Source organism: Corythoichthys intestinalis, chromosome 6, assembly GCF_030265065.1.
Source record: "Corythoichthys intestinalis isolate RoL2023-P3 chromosome 6, ASM3026506v1, whole genome shotgun sequence".
In the NCBI taxonomy this organism is placed as follows: Eukaryota; Metazoa; Chordata; class Actinopteri; order Syngnathiformes; family Syngnathidae; genus Corythoichthys; species Corythoichthys intestinalis.
The window spans coordinates 1,197,893-1,224,392 of record NC_080400.1 but is presented as its reverse complement, the minus strand read 5'-3'; the positions used below and the strand labels follow the sequence as shown (position 1 = coordinate 1,224,392).

The following is a 26,500-nucleotide window of genomic DNA, read 5'->3' as shown; positions in this document are numbered from 1 at the left end:
ATTTCATATGCAGTAAACATTTTGTTGGGGGGCGGGGGGGGCATGGTCCTACAGAGCAACCTCCTTCCCTCAGTCAGACACTTCAAGATGGATCTTCCAACATGACAATGATCCACAGCACACAGCCAAGCAGCAGGGCCGAGAACGAAAAGTGGTATTTGCCATTGCCAATTTTTTTTGGGCCATGTGGCATTTTTTTTGCCATGTGGCATTTTTTTTTTGCAATGTGGCAAAATGGATTTTGCCATGTGGAATTCTTTTTTTGCCATGTGGCAAAATGGATCTTGCCAGGTGGCTTTTTTTTGCCATGTGGCGAAATGGATCTTGCCATGTGGCTTTTTTCTTTTTTGCCATGTTGCATTTATTTTGCCATATGGCAAAATAGATTTTACCATGTGGCTTTTTTTGCTATGTGGCAAAATTTATTTTACCATGTGGAATTTTTTTTGGGCCATGTGGCATTTTTTTTTGCCATGTGGCATTTTTTTGCCATGTGCTAAAATGGATTTTGCCATGTGGAATTTTTTTTTGCCATGTGGCAAAATGGATCTTGCCAGGTGGCATTTTTTTGCCATGTGGCGAAATGGATCTTGCCATGTGGCTTTTTTCTTTTTTGCCATGTGGCATTTTTGTGGCATTTTTTTTTGCCACGTGGCAAAATTGATTTTGCCATGTGGAATTTTTTTGGGGCCATGTGGCATTTTTTGGCATGTGGCAAAATGGATTTTGCCATGTGGAATTTTTTTTTTGCCATGTGGCGAAATGGATCTTGCCAGGTGGCATTCTTTTGCCATGTGGCAAAATGGATCTTGCCAGGTGGCTTTTTTTTTTTGACATGTTGCATTTATTTTGCCATATGGCAAAATAGATTTTACCATGTGGCTTTTTTTGCCATGTGGCAAAATGGATTTTGCCATGTGGCATTTTAAAATTTTTTTTCCATGTGGCAAAATGGATTTTGCAATACGGCATTTATTTTGCCATGTTACTGTACATAGTTTTTACTTGTTTCGTGCTCAAATCCTTTAACTATTTTGTATGAAAAGAATGCAAAGGTGGCCACTTTCACGAGTAAATGATAGTATGAGACTACTGGAATTGATCTGAATTCTTATTTTTCCATATGGGGAGTGCAGCAGCGATGAATCAAATTTCTTTTATTGTCCTTAATTCAATCATTAATAGTTTTGAACTGGGTGCTGGAAAAGACTGTGCAAGCACTTTCAAGGACTTGCCGCAAAATTCAAGCATTGGTCAACCCATGAAAACACGACAGTCAAATTCCAAGTGTCTTCAAGGATTTCAAGGACCTGTACCAACCATGCGGATTGGACGTATACCGTCGTCATTGGCGCCGAAACACGATTACCTCCTGCTAGCTTCGGTTCAAACAAATTGAACTTCTCAAAGGGCAAATTCTCCATTTTGCCAAAGTCTTCATTTGGCAAACGTGAGGCCCACCGCTGCTAAATTCATGCAAATACATGCATGTAATTTATCACAAAGGCTGACAAGCATAGCATATTGCGGGAGGGTGCGGCGGCGGGGTGAAGGGCCAAATGAAGCTGAGACAATCAATTACGTTTCTTAATTTACACTTTTGCCACCTTTCTGTGTGTACAAAAACACACACGTGCGACATAAAGGCAGCGCTGCGTCTTTAAGCGTGTGCTTTCAACGCGATTGGTCGGGAGTCTGCGGGCGACGTGAGGCCCAGCGGTGGGGAAAACAAATGGCGAGCCAAAATTAGCTGACCTCCTATGGAGAAGCCATATTGCATGAGGATAATACATACAATAATAATAATGTAAGAAATCCCGATGACACTTTCATCAAGTGACACTCAAGATAAGAAGAACCCCTTGAGATGAAATGATATTATTTCTCACAGTGGGAATCTCTGACACTTTGAATGGGATTGAATCAGAAATATGACATAGATGAAGTTTTCTTAATCTAATCTGCGCATTAGCTTCATGCGAAATGTCAATTTTTTTGACGGATTTTGTCTTGATGGGGCATACTCGCTTCATTTTACACCACATTAAGGGGCGAGTTCTTCTCGGGTAACTGGATTATCCAAAGGACTGACATACCAGACGAAATTGGGCCGCTGAATATAAAAAAAAAGAAAAAACAAGAGCCATACTTTATACTTTTACTCAAGTAGATTTGTGAAGAAGAAACACTACTCTTAACTCCGCTACTTTGGGCTACACTAGTGACGCCAACAGTAACGTTACCAGTTTCACCAATGAGAAGTGGCAACAACAATCACATGACTTTATTATACTAATCAGACTCAAGCTTGCCGTTCTATGATCATGCCAGCCTTTTCAATCAAGTGGCGTCTTTAAAACGCCGTAAAAAAGTAAGTATTTGGCATAGAGCGCTGCCCTGGGGTGGCGCCTGCTTGTCAGCGCGACTGTCGCATATTTGGTGGGGCTCGTGCACGGCTGGATGTGATTGGGCGCGCTCGGTTGGGGGGCCCCGGTGCCGGGATTGGCGATGGAGCAGCGTAGGGTCGGTTGCCGATGGGCTTACACTCACAAGGGAGTCACACGATTACTGGTTTCTAGATCACAAAGCTAATTTGTGTACACTCCACCCCTCCCAATCACTTATCTTATAGACTCCCACCCCCTCCCCTTCTTTCCCTGTTCAACAGGCCCCCACATTAAAAAATGGACAATGTTGGATCTGTGCGTAGATCTGTATCTTTTTTTTTTTTTTTTAATTGGCATGCCAAGTCACGCTAGCTTAGCCACTCCGTAGCCTTAAATCCAACAAGTAATTTACAAACAGCACGGAATTTGTTGAAATCAACTCCACCAACTAATTAAGCCGCCGCTAGCTCGAAGATTATTAAGACTCTGAACTTCCTCTTTCAAGGGTTAATTTCGACTTACGCGGAAATTCGGGTTACATCGCCAACCTAGGAACAGTAGTCGTTTATAACCCGGGGACTACCTGTATCCAGATAGTCCAAAATGATTGTGTTTTGTTTAATGATGGAGGATACACTGCCCTCTGGTGGCAGCATTGGGTCTGGCTAGATTGTCGTCTTATGACTGAGGAGAAGACAGAGACAGAGGTGGGTAGTAGCACGTTACATTTACTCCGTTAGATCCATTCGAGTAACTTTTTGAGAAAAATGTACTACTAAGAGTAGTATTACATAGCAATACTTTTTACTTCTGCTTGAGTAGATTTGTGAAGAAAAAAATGTCGTTACATTTTTCCTCTTTACATATTAAATCTATTATTCTATTTTGCCAGCGATGCCAAGAGTAACTACCAATTTCACCAATGAGACATCACAAAAATAATCACGACTCCATTATACCAATCAAATGCAATGTTGCTGTTCTACAGTATAATCATGCCAGCCTGTTCAATCACATGACGTCTTTAAAGCGGAAATGTGAACTAAGGTTGGCCAACCATGTTTTTGAATAATATCAATGGCTAAACAATTCTAAGCATATCTTCGTTTTTTTTTTTTTAACGCAACCCTTCCAGATTCTTTGTTTAACCCATAGCAACGCCCTTGACAACGAAAATGCTTTTCTTCGGCAATCTTCGGAAATGACGTCACACTGAGAAGTGCGAGGGAAGTCCGCCATAGAACAGTATCGTTTCTCGGTAAGATGCCATGGCGGTGTGTTGCGATGTTTTGTTCTCACTCAAACGAAAAGTTGTATGAGTGGCCAAAGGATAGCAGGGCACGTAAATGGACATCTTTCGTTCGCACGAAGCGAATGAATTTCACGCCATCATCGAGTCGTGTTCTCTGCTACAAACACTTCGAAGATGCCCGTTTCCTCAACCAGTCCGCTTATGATCAAGGATTTGCCAAAAATTAAGTGTGATTTTTGGATAGATGACTGATGACTTTGTCAAAGCAGAGCTGCCAACTGTTGTGGAATGAACCGTAGAAGCCAGCGACGTTAGCCAAAAGCTAACTCGTGGCAATCCCCGATCATAGTTGTTGTTGCGTTCGCTAGGTTAAGCGTGTTTAAATTGTGCTTCATCTATTATCTTGTCCAAAAGGGTTATTCCACTGTCAATCGGGAAAGGGGTGTGGATGTGCATATAAGCGGGTTGGCGTCGCGGTAATTCACGGTCACGTTGCTTTCAGAGACACACACCGCTGGTGAGTTTGTGCACATTTATTTGTATTTGTAATATGTATTTCCACCTTGATGCTTCAAGCTTTGCATTGCTCTTGGACTTGGTTTCTTTCACGGTGATCGCATGATAGCCTTCTAGTTTGTGTTTTACGAGAGCCGCTGACAGGTGACAGTTGACAACTAGCGTGTTGGTTTTGCGTAGCCCTTGAGTCAATCTCGCAGCGAATCAGCGAGCGGTGCAGGTCACGCAGTGAATCATGGGAAATGTAGTTTCGGGACAACACTGAAGTGGTGCTTTGTAATCTGTTCGCTTGTGTGAAAAAACTACATTTCCTCACGCCATTAGACGCCACTTCTACAGGCTCTATCTATCGTTCCGCACAGCCTGCCGAGAGCCCCAAGCTGTGTTCGTACTGTTAGCTCCATGTGTTAATAATAGGGCTGTCAAAATTATCGCGTTAACGACCGGTAATTAATTTTTTACATTAATAACGTTAAAATATTTGACGCAATTAACGCACATGCCCCGCTCAGATTAAAATGACAGCAGTGTAATGTACGCTTGTTACTTGTTTTTTGGTGTTTGGCGCCCTCTGCTGGCGCTTGGGTTCAAATGATTTTATGGGTTGGGGAGTGAGCATGGTGTAATGACAACAATGGCGAGCTACTAGTTTATTTTTTGATTGAAAATTTTACAAATTTTAATAAAACAAAAACATTAAGAGGGGTTTTAATATAAAATTTCTATAACTTGTACTAACATTTATCTTTTAAGAACTACAAGTTTTTCTATCCATGGATCGCTTTAAGAGAATGTTAATAATGTTAATGCCATCTTGTTAATTTATTGTTATAATAAACAAATACAGTACTTATGTACCGTATGTTGAATGTATATATCCGTCTTGTGTCTTATCTTTTCATTCCAACAATAATTTAAAGAAAAATATGGAATATTTTATAGTTTGAATTGCGATTATGATTAATTCATTTTTAAACTGTGATTAACTCGATTAAAAATTGTAATCGTTTGACATCCCTAGTTAATAAAGAAACAAAGTTGTCAGCACGTCGTGTGTTCGATACCTTTGTCAACAAAAAGCTCATAACAAGACACTATGTACGATCCGTTTAAGAGACGCTGGAGTAGTAGGAGGCGAGGAGGAGATCAGCGAGAAGCAAAACTTCGCGGTCGAATGTGGTGGCAGTCAGCTATTATTTTGTTTTCTTATCGTTGCCACAATAAAGTGGAGAAAGCCATCAACGACTCATCTCATTCTTTCCCCCCAACGTTTTTATATTATTATGAGAGCTGCCAGATCTAGGCACATTGTTTGCATCCTGATTAGCGTCTGGCTAATACATGTTAGGTCCAACATAAAATTCCAACCTCCTCTTCTTCCTCCAACTCTTCAAAAACTTGGATCTCCTCCCTTGCGCTCGATCTATCACTTATATCGCTGTTTGAATCATTGTTTGAAGGGCTTTGTATGGCGGCCATCGCTGTTCTCTGTGTGACATATCACTTCCGGGTTCGTCCCCTTTCAGGCTCGAACTTCGGAAACGCGATGATTTTGTCAAATATACAACATATAAATTAGTTTTTTCATGCTTTATTTGTTGGACAATGTTTCATTACTAGGGGTGCACGATATCCATTTTTTGAAACCGATACCGATATCGATAACTTCCTGCTCCTAGGCCGATACTGATACGATAACCGATAATATATATATATAATTTTTCAATATTCACCTGAGTTTTTGAACATCTGTAGGTCAAAAATACTAGTGGTTGATTCAGCTTAGATTCGCCTTTGACCGAACCAGAATTTTCATGATGACATGAACATTATTATAATGAACAAGACAAAGACAGTAACAAAACTTTGCACACTGGAAAAACAGGAGTGGAAACAAACGCACAAATCCCAATCCGACACCGTGCCAAAAATATTGTTAATAGGGCCAATAATATATAATTAGAGCTGAAACGAATACTCGAGCAACTCGAGTAACTCGAGTTTAAAAACTGATCCGAGTAATTTTATCCACCTCGAGGAATCGTTTAATTTTGCAGCTCTAAGCATCACGTTTTGCCAGGACTACTTTTAATGCGGGACAACGCGCTGACGTCACGTGCGTAGAGGAAGAAGCAATAAAATAAATAAATAAATAAATAAACTTGCCGCAGCCAACAGCCGCTACAAACTACGCCCGCATGATGCGAGTAGCAGGTAGTGTCCGATGCGTCTCATAGATATCGCATGCATTTAGGACTAGATGCGAAATGACAGACTCAGCCGCGTCTGGGCAGCGTTAGTAAACAGCCGCCATCTTTAAGCAGTAGACTTCTCATCGCTAATAAATATAACTAGAGCTGAAACGAATACTCGAGCAACTCGAGTAAATCAAGTTTAAAAACTGATCCGAGTAGTTTTATTCACCTTGAGTAATCGTTTATTTTGACAGCTCTAAGCATCACGTTTTGCTCGGACTACTTTTAATGCGGGACGCGCTGATGTCACGTACGTAGAGGAAGAAGGAGAAAAAAAACTTACTGCAGCCGACATCCGCTACAAACGACGCCAACGTTGCTAAATACTAGCCCGCACGATGCTAGTTGGTAGCAGGTAGTGTCTGATGAGTCTCATAGAGATAACATGTATGTTGAACTAGATGCGAAATGACAGACTCGGCCGCGTCTGGGCAGCGTTAGTAAACAGCCGCCATCTTAAAGCAGTAGTAATAAAGAGCGCTAAGCGCTAATAAATAAGATTAACGTAACGTTAGCCCTGCGGAGGGCTAGGTTTCTATTAATTATGACCACTGTCGATGCGTGGCTAACGTGTCTTACATACAGGCTTTAACATAACATAGCATTGTGGAGTGATGAGGGTGTAAAATAAAAACTTAATCATGCTAACTATCAATTTTAGCTCAGTAGTCATTGCTGGATAAAACACCAAGTAGCACTGGTCCCTAATGTGCTCCAATACAGCCTGTATCATACATTTATTTTGAACAGTGCAAAAACTCAAAATCCTATCAGGACTTACAGTTTAGACTAACTTAAAACTTAACTAGAACTTAAAAATGGCTTGTCACAAATAGAAATTCAATGGAAACACGTGGGAAAAAATCCTAACTTTTAAGTGATGTGTGTTATCAAGCGTAACGGCATTTTTAGGGATATACTTTTTTTTTTAATAAGATCTAAAGGTTTTTTGAGTGAAAGCAGTGAATTAGTCTTTTTTTTAAAATTTTAGTTACATCTGAGATGCAATTGTTGGCTGTTTTCAACAATATACATCGCAAATAAAGACATTGATTGACTGAAAATGGTTCAATATTGGATTAAATGTCTTTTTCTCATGTATATTTATAATTGCTCTTTACCTAAAAAAAAATTATCCGATTACTCGATTAATCGATAGAATTTTCAGTCGATTACTCGATTACTAAAATATTCGATAGCTGCAGCCCTATATATTATGTTATCGGATTTATTGGGATGACGTCATAATTCCTATAATCGGACCGACATAACCTTGTGTGATAGGACTTCCATACGTACAATAAGAGGAATCCACTTTATTTTCCACGAACCTCCCCCCCAAAGTTGCACCAGCGTCACCTCGGGCCACTCATTCAGCACGAGTGTTGCGGTCACAGGGGGACTTTCCAGTCAAGTACTGGCGACCCCGGCGTTCTCTGCCGTGTTAACGGCACAATCGGTCTTCATAAAGAGGAAAACGCCAAAGAAAAATGAAGGACGAGGAGCAGAGGCGCGTCCGCGGAAACAAAAGAAGCCTTGAAAAGAGGGTCACATGAACTGGTAAAAATCGAGGGAAGACAGCGGGAGACGCCGTATTGATTTATACAATAACGCGTGGGTCAAAAAGGGGGTCTGAGCTGGAATCACGGGCCCATATATCAGAGCCCGGGGAGCAACAATGCCGGCAATGTTGTCACTGTCCGAGACGAAGGGCTGACGTATTTACCAGCACATGCTTCGGATTAGGAGGCGATAATCCGGGTCGAAATCCCCGCGCTACGGAGAAACTCCGACTCGAGAACGCGACCGCTTCCCAGGTTACCGCGACGAGCTCGTTGTCGGACGAGGTCTGGTTTCAATCAATGTAGCGGGAAGGCCAAAGCGGGGGCGGAAAATATGTCAATAAGGGAGTCGATTTTACTGTCAAATGTAAAAAATGTTGTATGGGATTATTACGGGAATGCTGGGAAACAATGTGGCCAAAATACGAGGGGAGTCCTTTCATTTTTTTTTTCTGGATGGGGTTTGATGTTAATCACGTCGTCGTTTCGCAGTAGATTTACATGCGGAGAAGAACAAAACGCCAGTCTTGTGCTTTTGCTTGTCTCCAGCCAAATATTTATCGGTTGAGAAATATCGGACTTCAAAGAGATCAAAGACGAGATCGTGACACGCAACGACGTCACCGATCGTAAGTCATAAAGTCCGAAACTGCCACTAGGGGGCAGATGCGTGGAATGTCTTTGTGTTTCTGCGCCATTGACTGTGATAGACGTCAAATTCTTTTGAACTGTTTGATCGCTGCTAGCCAGTTCAAATGGATTGAACGTCTAGCACCGTCAATGGCAGTGAAGGAGTTAATTGCAGGAGCATATTTTTTCTTTAGTACTGAATACAAGATAAACGCACATAAGAAAAATCTCAATAAATTATGAAGGTTGCATTCATGACACGCAACGAATGCACAAAGTCTGAAACTGCCACTAGGGGGCGATTACATGGAACGTTATTATTTTTCTGCGTCACTGACGGTGCAAGACATCCAATTCATTTGAACTGGGAAGGGCTGGTAGCAATCAATCGCTTCCAAAAAATATTGGACTTCATTCTTAGGTTGACTGATTAATTGGCCGGCCGATATATCGGGCCGATATACGGACTTTTTTCCAACATCGGCCGATTAATTAACAAAAAAATAAGCCGATTAAAAAAATATATTTTGATCAGGCATCTGTGGCCGCCGCTGACTGATGGTAGGACCCCAGAAGGACCCCGCAGAAGCTTGTAGGCAGGCTGCTACAGGAAGGTTTAGGCTTGCTTTTTTTGTAAATTCTGTAAGATTTGTTTTTCTTGCATAAGATAATACGCAATATTGTTTTAGCCTATTGAGGTGTTTAACTTGTAGCATTAGCGTAGCATTCGCGTTAGCATTAGCATGGCGAGCATCCTGTTAAGCTCTTACTTGTTTACATCTCGTGACGTCCCGGTGGGTTTAATTATTTGAAAATAATGTACTGTTCTTGCTAGTGTGTCAATCATAAAAAGAAGTGCTGCATTCGTTGGTTTGGTAGCACAAAACCGAATTTATCGTTTAAGTCTCAGATTATCATTGTAAATTTGAAGCTGTTGAAGCCATTAAAAAAAAAAAAAAAAAAAAAAAAAAAAAAAAAAAAAAGACTTCATAAATATTGGCTTTGTACGATGCCTCTAAAGCATCAACAGAAATAAAATTTAAGCAATATGGTGAGCTGTATCGCTTTCTGGACTCATTTTTATCTTCAACTGGATGGTCCAGGCTGGACGTCTTTGGAGCTGGACTCCTGTGAAAATGTCTCTCTTCCTGCACTTCTAGCTGCATCATCAGACTGTCAAATACCAAACTCACTTAACCCAGTGGTACGTCACACCCTTCGTATATGGGTCCAGTTTAGGAGATTCTTTAACTACAAACTGTTTTCTCTCTTGAGTCCGATTGCCTCCAACCACCTTTTCATCCCCTCTTCTTGTGATTATAACTTTCGGATATGGCACGATAAGGGTATCAAATCATTTGCTGACATGTTTGAAGATGGACACTTTGTATCATTTACTCAACTGACTGAGAAATATAATCTACCCAGAACTCACTTTTTTCGTTATTTGCAAGTCAGGCATTATGTGCGCTCTAATGTGCCCAATTTCCCCTTAGTACCCAGTCCTAATCCAATCGACCGGTTTCTCTCCTTTGATCCACTTTCCGAAGGTGCACTGTCAAAACTGCATAACTACATTTCGTTATCATTGGGTTCAGCTATTGATAAGGTAAGGGCAGCTTGGGAACAAGATTTGGGGCATCTCCCTGATAATTTGTGGGAATCTATACTATCTTCAATACATAAATCATCAATCTGTGCTAGGCACTGCCTTCTTCAGTTCAAGGTGGTGCACAGGGCTCACATGTCCAAAGCTAAACTGTCCAGTTTTTACCCGAACATTACGGCCACCTGTGATAAATGCAAATTTGGGGACGCTACATTGATACATATGTATTGGCTGTGCCCCAAACTGCAGAAATTTTGGTTTGATATTTTCCAAACTCTGTCCACAGTACTAAATAAGAATATTAACATCAATCCTACCCTTGCTTTGTTTGGTATTTTTCGTGAAGATAATGATCACTTGTCATCTACAGAACAACGTATGGTCACCTTTGCTCTGCTCTTGGCTAGACGCACAATTTTGCTACAGTGGAAGGGGGCTGCCCTGCCCACGCTTATCCAGTGGCGTCGGGATTTAATGTCTTGCCTCAAACTAGAAATGTTGCGCTTCTCTTTGACTAGGTCAAGGAGAAGGTTCCATACGACGTGGGATCCTTTTCTGACGTACTTTCACAAAACTCAAACAAAGCCATGAGATATGCTCAGATGTTCGGAGGGAACCCTTGAGACGTATGGATAAATACAATCATTCTCCTCCTATTTTTACATTTTCTCTCTCTAAAGATAAAGATATATACAGATATGGACATAAATGCAACAGCTTTTATTTTGTGATGCACTGCCTTTAACTCATCATTGATATGTATTTGTTTGCCTAAATACTATAGTTATTCAGGACATTTGGGGTTGTGGGTGGGGAGGGTTTATCTTGTGTTATCTTGTTTGTAAATTTCTGTTTATATACATGAAAAAATTGAATAAAAATATTTGAAAAAGAAAAAGCAATATGGTGAGCAACAGATGGTTTCTAGTGCGCACCTGAAACTATCTAGTAAATATTAGCATTATATAACATTTAAACTAGCGGATTATTGCTATGAAAGTTAGCCATTTGTTGTAAACATTAGCATTATATGGCATTTAAGCTAGCTGTCTTTTGGTATGCAAGTTAGCCAATTGTTGTAAACATTAGCAATATATAGCATTTAAGCTAGCGGACTTTTGTTAGCCATTTTTGTAAACATTAGCATTATATGGCATTTAAGATAGCTGTCTTTTGCTATGCAAGTTAGCCAATTTCAACAATACAACAATTGGCTAACTTGCATAGCAAAAGTACGCTAGCTTAAATGCTATAAAATGCTCATGCTCATGTTCCAATTGTTGTATTGTTGGAATTGGCTAACTTGCATAGCAAAAGACAGCTAGCTTAAATGCCATATAATGCTAATGTTTACAAAAAATGGCTAACAAAAGTCTGCTAATTTAAATGCTATATATTGCTAATGTTTACAACAATTGGCTAACTTGCATACCAAAAGACATAATGTCTTTAGCAATGCAAGTTAGCTAATTTCTGTAAATATTAGCATTATATAGCATTTAAGCTAGCGGACCTTTGCTATGCAAGTTAGCCAATTGTTGTAAAGATTAGCATGATATAGCATTTAGGCTAGCGGACTTTTGCCATGCAAGTGAGCCAATTGTTGTAAACATTAGTATTATATAGCATTTAAGCTAGAAGACTTTTGCTTTGCAAGTTAGTTATTTGTTGACAACATTTTCATTATATAGCATTAAAGCTAACAGACTTTGCTATGCAAGTTAGCCAACTTTCGTAAACATTAGCATTTTATAGCATTTAAGCTAGCAGACTTTTGCTATGCAAGTTAGCCAATTGCGAAAATGCAACAATTCGCTAACTTGCATCGCAATAATACGCTATCTTAAATGTTATATAATACTAATGTTTACCAGATAGTATCTGGTGTGCACCAGATTGCTTAAATTTAATTTATTTGTTTTGATGTCCCTTTAGTGGCTCTGTAGTTTTGGATATCTGCAATCAGCTAAGAATTTTTTTTAGACATGGTTTCGGCATCGGCATTTCTAAATATCATATTGGTCGATCTCTACTTCAAAGAGATCAAAGACGAGATCCTGACACGCAACGACGTCACAGATGGTAATTGACGAAGTCTGAAGCGGCCACTAGGGGGACATTACATTGAACTTGATTATGTTTCTGTGCCTCTTGCCGGTGACGGACGTCGAATCCATTTGAAATAAAGGGCTAGCAGCGATCTATCGCTTCCATGACGTCGTAACGTGTCACGATCTCGTCTTTCATATCTTTGAAGTCTGATATTTTTCAACGGATAAAATAACAATTCAATGCAACCAATCATTTTATTTCGTATCAAAGAAAAATATATGCTCCCACAATTAACTCCTTCACCGCCATTGACTGTGGTAGACGTCCAACCCATTTGAACTGGCAAGGGCTAGCAGTGATCAAATGGTTCAAAAGGATTGGACACCTATCAAATGAGTCAGTGGTGCAGAAACACAATCATTTTCCATGTAATAACCCCCTAGTGGCCGTTTCAGACTTTGTGAATTACGATCCATGACTTTGTTGCGTGTCACGACCTTGTCTTTGATCTCTTTGAAGTCCGATATGTCGCAACCGATAAAATAGTAATGCAATGCAACCTTCTTAATTTATCGTCAACCCTTTTTTATATGAGCTCGTCTTGTATTTTTTATCTTTTTATATTTTTTTGCTGACCCCGAACTAACTAAATGTAATTTAATTCATCCTTCATAATTTATTGTCAATGATATTTTTACATGAGCTTAAATTGTATTTTGTACAAAAGAAAAACATATCCTCCACAATTAACTCCTTCACCGCCATTGACGGTGATAGACGTCCAATCCATTTGAAATGGAAACCGATTGATCAATGCTAGCCCTTCCGGGATTAAATAGATTGGACATCTATCATCGTGAATGGCGGTGAAGGAGTTAATTGTGGAAAATATTTTTATTTTGTACAAAATACGATTTAAGCTCATATAAAAATATGATTGACAACAAATTCGGAAGGCTGCATTGAATCACATTTAGTTGGTTCGGAGGTCAGCAACCCGCGGCTCTAGAGCCACGTGCAGCTCTTTAGCGCTGCACTAGCGCCTTTTCAAAAATATTTTAAAATGAAAAAAGATGGGGGAGGGAAACATATTTTTTGGTATATTTTATATGGTTTCTGTCGGAGGACAAACATGACAAAAACATTCTTGAAATTAGTCAAAACTTTTCTTTCATCCTAGACATTAGTAGGTTATTTAATTACCTAACATGCAAAGTAATGTAAAGAAAGGTTTTGACTAATCTATAAGTGTAGGCAAAATGAATTCAAAACAAATTCTTGAAATTATTTGTATTATCATGAAGTTAAATTTGAGGCGGCATCGTGCAACAGAGTAGTCACATGGTGCGTAATTCTCTATAGGATTCACTGCAGAGAAAATAAACATTTACTGTATTTTCCACACTATAAGACGCATAGAAGTATAATGCACACCTTCGAGGAATGGCCTATTAAATACCAATAAATATATATTAAAACAGTTTTCATGTGTAGGGTACATCGCATTATAAGGTCCAGTAGTAGTAGTAGTAGTATTAGTAGTAGTAGTAGTGTTTGGCATTGCGTTATGCGTCCACAAGGTGGAGCTGAGCTAAACGGAATGTCATGCCATGATTAAATTAATTGATCCATAAATAAGGAACATTGGATTACAAAGTGTACTGTCCGCTTTTGAAAAAATTGAAGGGTTTCATATCGCATTGCAATAATTTTGCATTGCACTAAAAATAAAAAACATATGGCGGAAAATACAGACAAGGCTGAAAAAGCAGTTTCTGCTCTTGCACCCCTCTTTAAAATATACTGCTGTATTTTAAGCCACAAGAACTGTTGTGTTTGATAGAATAATATGTCTATATGCTGCCAAAGCAGACTCATGGTGCATTAAGCCCCCGAACTATTTTTAATTTGTTCGTTTTACCCTGGAAACCCCCGTTTACAGACATCGCGCAACCGCTTTTGTTTCAACCCAGCCAAAAAGAAGCTCAGTAATTATATTTATTATTCAAAATGTCAACTTTATGTTAGAATTATTAATTGATGTCTAATATTTAATTTAAAAAAAAAGGACTTTAAAAATTATTCACTCGCATATTTTAAACTTTTAAACAAACTACATCACAATGAAAAAAAATGGTGTCTAATATATCTATTGTATTGTGTAATATGATATGTTATGATAATGTAATACCATAACAATCACTTTTTTTTGTTACTGTTGCATTTTCCCGGGTATGTTAGATGATAAATAATCGATCCAAACAAAGAAAAATGAGAAAACGTTTAAAAGGGTAAATATATGAAAGAAAATCTCGACCACTCCTTGATGTCCGTGATTTCTGCATCGCGACCCTTGTTATATTAGCATGTTTCAGCCATTAAATCCCCCAAATTCCGGCTGTGACCAGTCACAGCTGTGTTTTGACACTCGGTGATACATGCTACATGGAGTTTTTGGATCGAAAAGAGTAAGAGTAAGTACGCGATAATATCTCGTTAAAATCATGGCGTCTTTAATTATGCTCTCACCTCCAGTTAGGATTTTGCTGTTTAAATTTTTTTTTAAAGCCCTCCTGTTCAAAAATGTTATCCCCCTTGAAAATTGAGATTCTAAGCTTTTCAAAGATGTATCACACATGCATATAGGACAATTTTGAAATTTGGCCAAATTGGTGGTCTCAGATCTTAACTTCAAGTCACCTGAGTGTTTTCCGCCATATGTATTGATTTGCAAAAAAAAAAAAAAAAAAAAACTTAAGAAATAAATATATGTATAGATTTGGATCCAGCGCATCAATTTAATTCAAGTATTTTACCTGGAAACGAATATCAAAATTTGAAAAAGTATATTGCGTTGGATTTTTAATGCTGATTTTAACTTAAACTGCAAATTGCAAAAATGCAGTTTAATTCCCCACCATCCCCAAATTTTACAATTACTGTATTTGCACCAAAGTATATTTACAGTAAACTTATTAATGTTAAATAAACATGTTTCTTTCAGATTCCATTGTACGTCAAGATTTGTCACATCATATTTTATTTGACGGGGATCATATAGTTAAAAAAAAAAATCTGACGTGATGCAAAAAACTGAGATCAGTTTTGGTTTCCATATACAAAAACTTCAGTTGATTCGGATGCTATTCACAAAAATGCTCCATGTGTTTGGTTAAAATATACTATCTGCGGCCTGTATATTAATTTTATTGTAGTAGTTAAATGCAGTCCAGTGAAGAAATATTATATCTAAAAAAAGGCCTATGAAATAAAAATCCTCAAGAACACATTCGGAAAAAAGCAATTCAATCCAGAAGAGCGATGAAAAAAAAAACCAAAAGCATATTTTTTTTTCCTTCCATGCGCGTGGGTGTATTTCCTCATCCGCGTTGTACTATTTGGCCTTCTTATTTCTCCCGCTTGTATATAAACAAGCGCGCAGGTCTGCCGTGACGCCATTGGTCCGACCCGCAACAGCTCCTCCCTCCTAATAAAGCCAGCGTGCGCGCGTGTGTGTGAACGCGCGCGTGTTGTCAAAAGACTGCAAACGCCGCGACGGGCGCATTCCACTCGGTGCAAAAAGCACGCATAGTAATTTTGCGCGTTCGGGGGACTTTGGGGTCTCTTTTGGACATTTTTGGGAGGGATGTCAAGTGCCAGCTGAGCTGAGCTTAGGAGCGAGTGCCGCTCGGGGGGCTCTTCTTTTCCCCTCCCCGGTCGGGTCCGGTGCGGTGTTTGTAGAATTTTTTTCTGGGTAAAGAGTTGTCTTTTCTGGTCTAAAATTGGCTCCCGTCCAAACCGCCGCGTTGGATCCGTCGGCGTACTGCGAGACTCCGGTGTACAACCCGGATCTCTGCCCCAACATGATCGCCGCGCAGGCCAAGCTGGTGTACCACCTGAACAAGTACTACAACGAAAAGTGCCAGTCGCGCAAGGCGGCCGTGTCCAAGACCATCCGCGAGGTGTGCAAGGTGGTATCGGATGTTCTAAAGGAGGTGGAGGTGCAGGAGCCGCGCTTCATCAGCTCCCTGAGCGAGATGGACAACCGCTTCGAGGGCCTGGAGGTGATCTCGCCCAGCGAGTTCGAGGTGGTGCTCTACCTCAACCAGATGGGCGTCTTCAACTTCGTGGACGACGGCTCGCTCCCCGGCTGCGCCGTGCTGAAGCTGAGCGACGGCCGCAAGCGCAGCATGTCGCTGTGGGTGGAGTTCATCACGGCGTCGGGCTACCTGTCGGCGCGTAAAATCCGCTCGCGCTTCCAGACGCTGGTGGCGCAGGCGGTGGACAAGTGCAGCTACCGCGACGTGGTGAAGATGGTGGCGGACACCAGCGAGGTGAAGCTGCGCATCCGAGACCGCTACGTGGTGCAGATCACGCCCGCGTTCAAGTGCACGGGCATCTGGCCACGCAGCGCCGCGCACTGGCCGCTGCCGCACATCCCTTGGCCGGGGCCCAACCGCGTGGCCGAGGTCAAGGCGGAGGGCTTCAACCTGCTCTCCAAGGAGTGCTACTCGCTCAACGGCAAGCAGAGCTCGGCCGAGAGCGACGCCTGGGTGCTGCAGTTCGCCGAGGCCGAGAACCGGCTGCTGCTGGGCGGCTGCCGCAAAAAGTGCCTGTCGGTGCTCAAGGCGCTGCGCGACCGGCACCTGGAGCTGCCCGGCCAGCCGCTCAACAACTACCACATGAAGACGCTCGTCTCCTACGAGTGCGAGAAGCACCCGCGAGAGGCCGACTGGGACGAAAACTGCCTGGGCGACCGCCTCAACGGGATTCTATTGCAGCTCATCTCTTGCTTGCAGTGCCGCCGATGCCCGCACTACTTTCTGCCCAACCTCGACCTCTTCCAGGGAAAGCCGCACTCGGCGCTGGAGAACGCCGCCAAGCAGACGTGGCGCCTGGCCCGAGAGATCCTCACCAACCCCAAGAGCCTGGAGAAACTCTGAGGTAACCCTCCAACTTGATCGACACCCGATTTCCAACCGAGGGACATTTTTTTTCATAATTAAAAAAAAAAGAAAAGAAAATCAAGGTTTTCGTTATTAAACCTTTGACAAGACTTGAAATTCGCGTGTACATTTGATACTGTAAATGTGTTGATATGTGTTCGTGTTTTTTCTTTCTTCACCAACACGGAAAAAAACCCCAAGAAATTAATTTATACTCTATTTGTTTTTGCAAAGTTTACATTTGAGTGTAAAACAAAGATACATTCCATCGATTTACTTGAAGTTTTAATTTAAATGACATTTTTATTGGCTGTTGTTTTCCTCGAAAATGTCACCTTTTGTTTTGGAAATGGCAATTTATATGAAAAGAGAAAATCTATATCATTGAGGAAAAGAAATGCACTTGAAATACACTGGATTAGAACATCTGTGATTTTTTTTTTTTTTTTTTTTAATGTCATTCACTTAATTTAAAGAGCTAATAAAGCAACTGTTATATATACATATTTTGTTCGGCGTCTTGTTTTGTTAGAATAATATTAATTCAAAGGGGATTTTTAGCCCTTGACATAAATGAACAAATAATATTTTTGTATACATGTGTGGCTTAAATGACCCAAACTGGATTATGCGTGGACGCCAATCTAATTCTTAAAAATAATACAATTTTAATTTTTTTAAAAAACGCTCCTCAAAAACACTATTTTGTTAAAATAGTACTGAACTCATTGCATGCCATTTACAATCCAATTCATTTAAACCGGCATGACTGGCGGTGAATGTTCATCTTTTAGTGCCACTGACGGCGCTAGACGTCCAATCCACATGCGTGCTCAAAAAGGTTAAATGATCGTAAAGTGTCATGACGTCAAAAAACAAAAATAATAATACACTGGAAAAAAATTGTAATAATTAGCACTTTTATCAAGTAAATTTTACTGCTTGTGAATTTACTTGATAAAAGTCAGTGCAAATTGTGACAATGATTTTATCAAGTAAATCCACTTCTGTGTAAAATGACGCGTTGTAGGCTCACCTTAGGGCTGGCATTCTTAAAGTTGGGGTCCTCCTCGTCCACCTCGAAGTAGATCTCGCTGGTGCTAATGGAGAGGGTCCCCCGAGCCACCAGGCCGGGCGCGAGCAACTGGGCCGGGCTGCTCAGCACCACCGGGCCTCCTGCACGGAGGTGACGCACTTATAGAATTGTTGTTTGAATAACAAAACGATTCAATGTAAAACATGTAATTCAATGTAATTGCAACACAAACAAGCAGATTTTCGAATTATTTCATTGTATGGATCAGGAATAACAACCAAAAAGAGATGCGTTTTTGCTTGACGTTATAGCGGAGTCAAAATCTTTTTTGTTTGTTTGTTTGTTTTTGTTTTATAAGACTGTGCACCCCCCCCCCCCCCCCCCCCAAGTTTCGTCTCAATAATTACACTGTCATTTCGTCACATTAGAATATAATAACATTAACACAAGCAAAAACGGGATTCAGTGTGTTTTTACGTGCAACTCAACGACGCAAGTTAAGCACTAAAAATGCATTTCATATTTATCAAAAAATAAATAAATGATGTTTTACAATTAAATCACAAGCAGCAATCGCAATAAGACTATTACAAAAAACGTGGTACTGGTATTGCTAAATGGTACCCTCGAAATTGTGTTGCAATGCGAGCGCCAACATTATTAGGAACTCTACACTGTTTAAAAAATAAAAAAGTGTAAAATTTACAGTAAAATACTGGCAGCTTTTGTTGCCAGTAGTTCACCGTTAGATACATGGTGACAATGTAAAAGGTACTACTGCAACGATTAATCGATTTACTCAAGTATTCAATTAGATAAACACATGCGAATTAAAATTGGCTGCTTTGAGTATTCGTTTAATTAAAGTGGCATTGTAATGGTTTATTTTGGAACTGTTTGTCTTTAGTTTTATCATTTGGGTGGATACACTGCCCTCGAGTCTGCCTCATTTCACATGGCTAAATCCAGCTGCTCCCTGTTAAGACCAACATAAGTTTTTGTTTGAGCTAATGTTTTTTAATGCATTCGTAATTTAGTTTATAGGTATATTTAGCCATTTTTTGTGGGAATATGTGTCTGAAACATTTGTTAAGAGCATTGTAAAAAAAAAAAAAAAAATTAAAAATATTTTTTAAAAAGTTTTATAGCATTTAAGCTAGCGGACTTTTGCTATGTAAGTTAGATAATTGTTCTTTTGTTCTACATAGAGCCTCATTTATTTATTTTTTTATACCGTTTGAGGCTCAGCTCAGTTAAATTTTTCATTTTCCTTATCCGATTACTCGATTATTTGAACTAACTAGTTCATCGAGTAATCGACTACTAAAATAATCGATAGCTGCAGCCCTAGCAAAATAAACACACACAATAAAAATATACCAAAGAAAAAGTCAGTATAATTTACGGTAAAATACCAGCACCTCCGGTAGCCTGCGCCGTAAAAAATATGGTGACAATGTAAAAATCATTATGATAATGTAAATAAATTCCGTATGATTTTCAGGAAAATTCCTTTAATTGGGCTGCCGGCAAGGTTAAAGTCATTACGGTAATGGGGGGAAAAAACTGCTGCCAGTATTTTACCGTAAATTATACATTTTTTCCAGTACCGTAATGACTTTTTCATTTACACTGTGATATTTACGGTAAACTACCGGTAACTACAACTGACGGTAGTTTACGGTAAACTACAGGTAATCATAACAGACGGTTGTTTGACAGATTGATGTTGAAAAGATGTTGGATCAACATTCCACTGTCGATCTTATATCGTTCAATCAACATCACTTTTGTTTTTTCAACGTTGAAATCCTCACAAAACCTAAACGTCATTTCGATTATTAAGAATATTGGAACAACGCAGAATCAATGTTATGCCCGCTAATCCATAATTCAATGACTTTCAATCATATTTCCCGGTCAATCATAAATCAACTATTTGTTAACATTAGTTCATCAACTCTAAAACAATGTTAACCCAACCATCGCCTAACATCCCATAGAACAACGTTGTTTCAATGTCACTTGACGTCGAAAATTTCGATGTCAACCATACTGATGATTTTGATGGAAAATCGACGTTTATTCAATGTCGGTCTGCTATCTGGAAAATGTTAGAGGTTCATTACCGTAATGACTTTAACCCTGCTGGCAGCCACAGTTGAAGGAATCTTCAGGTAAATTATATGGAATTTATAGTGTTGATTTTCACATTGTCACCGTATTTTTTTACAGTGCATGTTACCAGAACTGCTTGTATTTGACTGTAAATTTCACAGATTTCTTTAACAGTGACATTCATAAACCCTTGTATTGTTTTAGAAATCTGCCCATGTTTTTTGCTAGTGGATCAAATTTGAGCTGTGATTTAATTTAGCCTAAAAATACTCAACATTTGTAGTATGTTGTTACGTTTGGGCATGTCAAAAGTACCATTAATTTTTTTTTTGCATACCCAAAATTGCAAACGGCTCAATTACGACCCCAACACAAAACAAATATAAAAAAAAGAAGAATACAACTAAACAAAAAGAGCTACTTTAAGTGTTTCCTCATCACGATATATCGATCGAAGCCACTTGAACGCATCATCCGTCTTCATTTTCGTCCTCGGCCCAATTAACGGGGGATTTCAGTTCGAATTTGGGGTCTCACACACCCCTTCCCCCCTCCTTCCGAACCACTTTGCACTAAAACCTGCCTTTACAACAGACCACCCCCTCCGGTTATCGTTTTTTCCCGACGTAATCCGATTGACAGCGACCAGATTATTATTGATGTAATAAACGCTTTGTATGGCACGCACGCATGCGCAGAGTGCGCGCAAGGAGAAGAAGAGGATTAACACTTTAATCCTCCCTCGGAGATCCTTTCATAATTAGGCGATATGGCTTTGCAATGTTTACATGAGAATAATGAAATTAAGGGCAAGTTAACACCAGATTTAGCTTCACTTGCGGCAGAAAAGATTTTTTTTTTTTTTTAAATAATACATTATAATATAGCAAGTGTGAGGATTTAAATGCGATTTGAACACATTGGACATTGAAGCAAATGTTTCACACGCTAACATGGATATACGAATTTAACAATAAGGGGGTTGTACTTTCAAATATGTGCAGAATATATTATAATTCAATATATTAGCGTATTTATTTACATTTAAAAAATCTAATAGCGTGACTAAAAAAAATGATCAACGCATTTTTTTTTTGTTTCAGGTTAGATTGCTAAAGTTTAAAGTAAAGACAAATACTTCGGAAAATTTGGATTATACATTTTGTTTCTTCTTATTTAGATATGCGATTGTCATATTATATTATAGGGACGATATAACCTGCATGTACACTTTTTGCTGGGGACAGAATAATAATTAAAGACCAAACAGATTAGGTGAACGGGCATCAGGGCTACATTTCTCAAGAATATGAAGCTAATTTATTAATAGGCTAATTGATCAATGCAAAATAAATCTGTATTAACTGATAGTAACGTTCATGGTGATACGCCGTTCGATTCACACATTTGTTTTCAAAAACTGCTAAAGAAACATTTTGAAAAATTTCAGAATATATTTTATTTGCAAATTTAAATTGCAATATTTGAACAGAAATTATATTAACATACACAATAAACACAAACATGTTAATCATCTCTTAACTTGAATATAAAAAAAATAACATTTGTCTTAAGACCAGTCAACATTAACTGTCTGTCTAAATCGGGGGATCAGCAACATGTGGCTCTACAGCCGCATGCGGCTCTTTAGCGCTGCCTTATTCTTGCAAGCCACTTTCGAGATTTTCACTTGTCCTGCACTGTAAAGGGAGGTGCTCCAAAATTTCACTGTACAATCAATAATGACAATAAAGGGCTATTCTATTCTATTCTATTCTATTCTATTCTATTCTATTCTATTCTAGTTGCTCCCTGGAGCTTTTTCAAATTGAAAATGGAAAAAGATTGGGGAGGGAAATATATTTTTTGTTTTAATGTTTTATGTAGGAGGACAAACAAGTTAGACGTGAGGCGGCATCACACAACGTACATGTATAATTCTCTATGATGCACAGCAGGGAAAATACACATTTAATCATGAAGGGTCATTATGTATTTGTAGCCAACTTAGTCATTTTGATAGTAAGCTAATATAGCTAATATAGATACATACAGCATGTGTTGCCTTCATTATAAGGCCTGTATAGGGATTTTAATTTTTTTTTTTTTGGTTGAATATGCTCTTTCAAAATTTTAGGTTCCCGACCGCTGGTTAAATAAAGAAATTAAATATAACTGAAAAAACTTCTTAGTCAGGGAATAATCAGTACATAAAAATTGAGCCTTCCTTCGGGTAAAACACTCCTGCTTTTGCCCACAAGCACAGCCAAACTCAACAAAAAAAAAAACAAAAAAAAAATGAAAGCGCCTTTGGGCTCTTTAACACCACATAAGTAAAATAAAAATGAAAATTGGGGAGAAGGGAGTAAACCTCGGTTCACTACATTTCTCACAGTTTAATGTTAACAGAAGAAAACACATACAGCAGCACACTTCTCTCTAAGCAGTTTCCTACTGGAGGTTAGCAAGTTCATACAGTTTAATGTGATGTTAACCTGATGCAGGTCAGACTTTCAGTAGCACATTTAGTGGTGTGTTCCCCAACTCCAGAACATTGATGTCTTTTTACATCACAGACAGTGGCTGCTGCTGGCCAAAAAAAAAAAAAAAACCTACTAATATCCCTCCTCTTTTAAGGGGGCGGAGGAGGCGGCAAGTCGTCGACAGGTAATTAATTCTAATTGGGCTGCGTGTGTGTGTGTGTGTGTGTGTGTGTATATGGAGGGGGGTCAAGTCTTCAGCCAATCAAATATGCTTTTCAGGGGGAAAAAAACGGACTGGCACATTAATCAAGTGAAAATGGGTAAATATAAGTCTGAATATAATGAAAAAAAAATCACTTAATGATGGTTGGGGCATTTCTATTCTTAACAACATATGGGAAGACAATCTAAATGAGATATTTAAAGGAACTTGTTATATGATGCAAATGAGGTTGATTTAAAGATGGTGGGGACAATTTGAGCATCCTGAAAAGTTGCTACCGTCACCGATGCACATCTACACCATTGGTGTTGCAAGTAGTCCCCGTGTTACGAACAAGTTCCGTTCCTACGCTGGCGACGTAACCCGAATTTCCGCATGTCAGAATTAACTAGTGCTGCAACAATTAATCGATTCGATTAGAAAAAAAGATTCTATAAATTTTGCTGCTCCGAGTCGTCGTTTAATTAAAGTGGTGTTGCATTGGCTTATTTTGAAAGTGTTTGCATTTATGGATACACTGCCTTCTAGTCTGCCTCATTTTACATAGCCGAATCCAGCTGCTCACTGTTAAGACCAACATAAGCTAATGTTTTTTAATGCATTCGTAATTTAGATTAATGGTATATTTAGCCAATTTTTGTGGGAACATGTGTCTGAATCATTTGTTAAGAGCATTGTTTAAAAAAAAAAATACAAATAAAAAAATAAAAAGAAAGCTTCATAGCATTTAAGCTAGCAGACTTTTGCTATGTAAGTTAGCCAATTGTTCTTTTGTTGTACATAGATCCTTATTTATGTATTTATTTTTATACTGTTTGAAGCTCTGTTCAGGTATTTAAAAATTTTTTTTATGTTCTTTATCCGATTACTTGATTATTCGAACTAACTAGTTCATCGATTAATCGACTACTAAAATAATCAATAGCTGCAGCCCTAGAATTAACCCTTTAAACATTCAAAATAACTATCCACAAAGTCCTAAAGTATTGTATTTAGTTTAATGGTGGAGGATAAACTGCCCTCTGGTGGAAGCGTTCGGTCTGGCTGAACTGTCGTTCAATAATGCTTCCATGCAGGAGCACTCAGACGTCTCACGTGGATGAAGGATAGCGGTGCTCTGGTTTGGCCCACATAAGGCTGTAAGTTGTTTCCGCTAGTATATGTTTGTGTATGCATTTGTAATTAAGTTTACAGCTACAGTTTGTGGATTACGTGTGAGCGATTTGCTATAAGAATTGTAAATACTGTACGTTCACATTCGTAGCACTGAAGCTAGCGGACGTTTGTGAAGCAAATTAGGCTAATTTAATCGACTAAATTTACAAATTGATTAGAATAGATGGACAGTTCAACACCAATCGTTTTGTGTCGTGTGTTTTATTGTTAAAATGCGTGTCGTTACAACTTTACAAATAGTCAAAAGTGAAGGAAGTCAAAAGTTTCAAAAAGCATAATTGTTTTTGCTGTCTGTCAAGCTGAACAACTTCACGTTTAGTGAGGACAGAACAAGTCATGTTAATAAAGTAAAGTCAAAAATAAGATACTGTGAGGTACAATTAGGTACTGTTTGTGCGACTGGTCTCGTAAAGTCAAAATTGCGTAAGTCAAGTACGACGTAATCCGGGTAACTACCTGTAAAAAATGAACTTGAATTTTTGGGGAGGGTACTGGATTTTTGTGCTGATGGAATGACTCAATATTAATGATTTAAAAAAAAAAAAAAAAAAATGCATATAATATCCACAAATGAGACCATGTCCATTTAAGCATATATAAATACATCTAAATGCAATTCTGAAAAGTTTTGTTAAAGAAATATAAATCTAAAAAAAAAAAAAAAAAAAAAAAAAAAACGTACAAACAAGACCATGTTCGTTCAAGCATTTATAAATATTTTTCAAACACTAATTGTACGTTGCACTTTAAAGGTCTGTTATTATTATGCTTTTTCAATCAATGTGAACTAGTTTATCGTTTATTATAATTTGTCGAATTAGCAAATACCCGTGAATAAACGGAATGACTAAGATGTGTTTCTTTGTATACATTACACACACACTTGCAGTGTGCTTGCAGGAGGAGGGAGGGTGGGCTTCAGTGTGTGTTGTCCTAGTAATCACAGCTGTCTGAAGCTCGTCACCCCCTAAAGGCTGGCAAGGAGGAGCACCGCCGCTGCATCCCGAGCAGCAACCCGCATAAAGCTCATCAATATATCATAAAAGGAAGGTTTTTTGACGTAGTATTAGAAATGAAACGCCAAGTTATTAACATGTTTGGAACCAGGATATTCAAAATAAGACATTTCTGTCCCATGTTTTAGTTCCTTCAGTCACTGTCAGAGTAATGTGTGGATGTTAATTCATTTACTGCCATTGACGACGTTCAAATAGATTCTCCAAAAAATTGAACTGAAATTATATATATCAGACACAATTATGCTAATTAAACTAAAGGAATCTGTCAAGGTTAGTCAATTTAACACTGTTTTATGACGCTGCGTGAACCCCGAATTTAACAATGTGGCATGCCTGATTTGAAGATTCTGTTTAAGTTTTCTTCCGTGACCTCAACTCACTTTTACAACAAGCAGTAGCTTGGCAGAACAAACCTTTAATAAGAGACTTCATGCTGTTTAACGAATCTCCTAATTCTGGTTTGCTGTCAGAAGAAAACATAAAACAAAGAATTACAAGTTGGGTTAAAAATAATAATAATAAAAACACGAGTTTGCATTTACGTCTGCTAGCTTAATGCTAACACATAACTGGAAATGCCAATGACAGCCTACAAAAAATAGCATGGACAAGTTGTGAAGTATAAAATTAACTGTTTCACGTCCATTGGCGTTCATAGATGTCAGAATTATTTAAATTAAAAAAAATATAATATTAAAAGAAAAAAACAGACCAAAAAAAGAATCTAAAATGGTTTAAATGGATTGAATATTAGTCAGTGGCAGCCAATGATGTAAAAATGACTTGCTTTTTCAGTGGTTCAGGAACAAATGAATGCCATTTTCATTCAGTTCAATGAGACAAGTGTTGTGAGTTATATGCGTGGTGACAGAAACAAATTCGTATCTCAAGACAATGCATTAGATCATAACATTTCTTGAGTATAAATACACATTTTTTGCTGATTTTAACAGCAAATTTTTTTTATTACAGTATACTGTCATGTGTACTATACTTGTACTGATAGTATACTGATGTAATATTATGTAATAGCTTTAATCTTGGTGTCCTAGCCACAATTAGCAGTAGTTAAAATATTTTTAATTTCTAATGTATATTTTTGGATACAGGTAGTCCCCGGGTTCCGTTCCTACGCTGGTGACGTAAAACGAATTTCTCCGTAAATCGGAATTAACTCTATAAGTACACCAAAATAACTACAGGTGGTCCTCGGGTTACAACATAACGGCATTTAAC

The 26,500-nt window shown here is 38.7% G+C and overlaps 2 protein-coding genes across 3 annotated transcripts in view; one reads left to right on the top strand and one right to left on the bottom strand.

Annotated features, from left to right (window-relative positions):
- Nucleotides 1–26,500, bottom strand: part of LOC130917406 (neurobeachin-like) — a 572,897-nt gene that overhangs the window by 167,894 nt on the left and 378,503 nt on the right. For both annotated transcript variants that reach the window (XM_057838766.1, XM_057838767.1), the window contains one exon: nucleotides 18,246–18,385. In XM_057838766.1, the coding sequence (XP_057694749.1) occupies nucleotides 18,246–18,385 (140 nt within the window). The remainder of the gene's footprint in view (nucleotides 1–18,245; nucleotides 18,386–26,500) is intronic.
- mab21l1 (mab-21-like 1) lies at nucleotides 15,778–17,711 on the top strand. The gene has a single exon (XM_057838773.1). The coding sequence runs from the start codon at nucleotides 16,127–16,129 to the stop codon at nucleotides 17,204–17,206; it is 1,080 nt and encodes a 359-aa protein (XP_057694756.1). The 5' UTR covers nucleotides 15,778–16,126; the 3' UTR covers nucleotides 17,207–17,711.

Bases quoted from the DNA above. Each gene is read 5' to 3' on its own strand.
- mab21l1 (XM_057838773.1), top strand. From the start codon at position 16,127: ATGATCGCCGCGCAGGCCAAGCTGGTGTACCACCTGAACAAGTACTAC.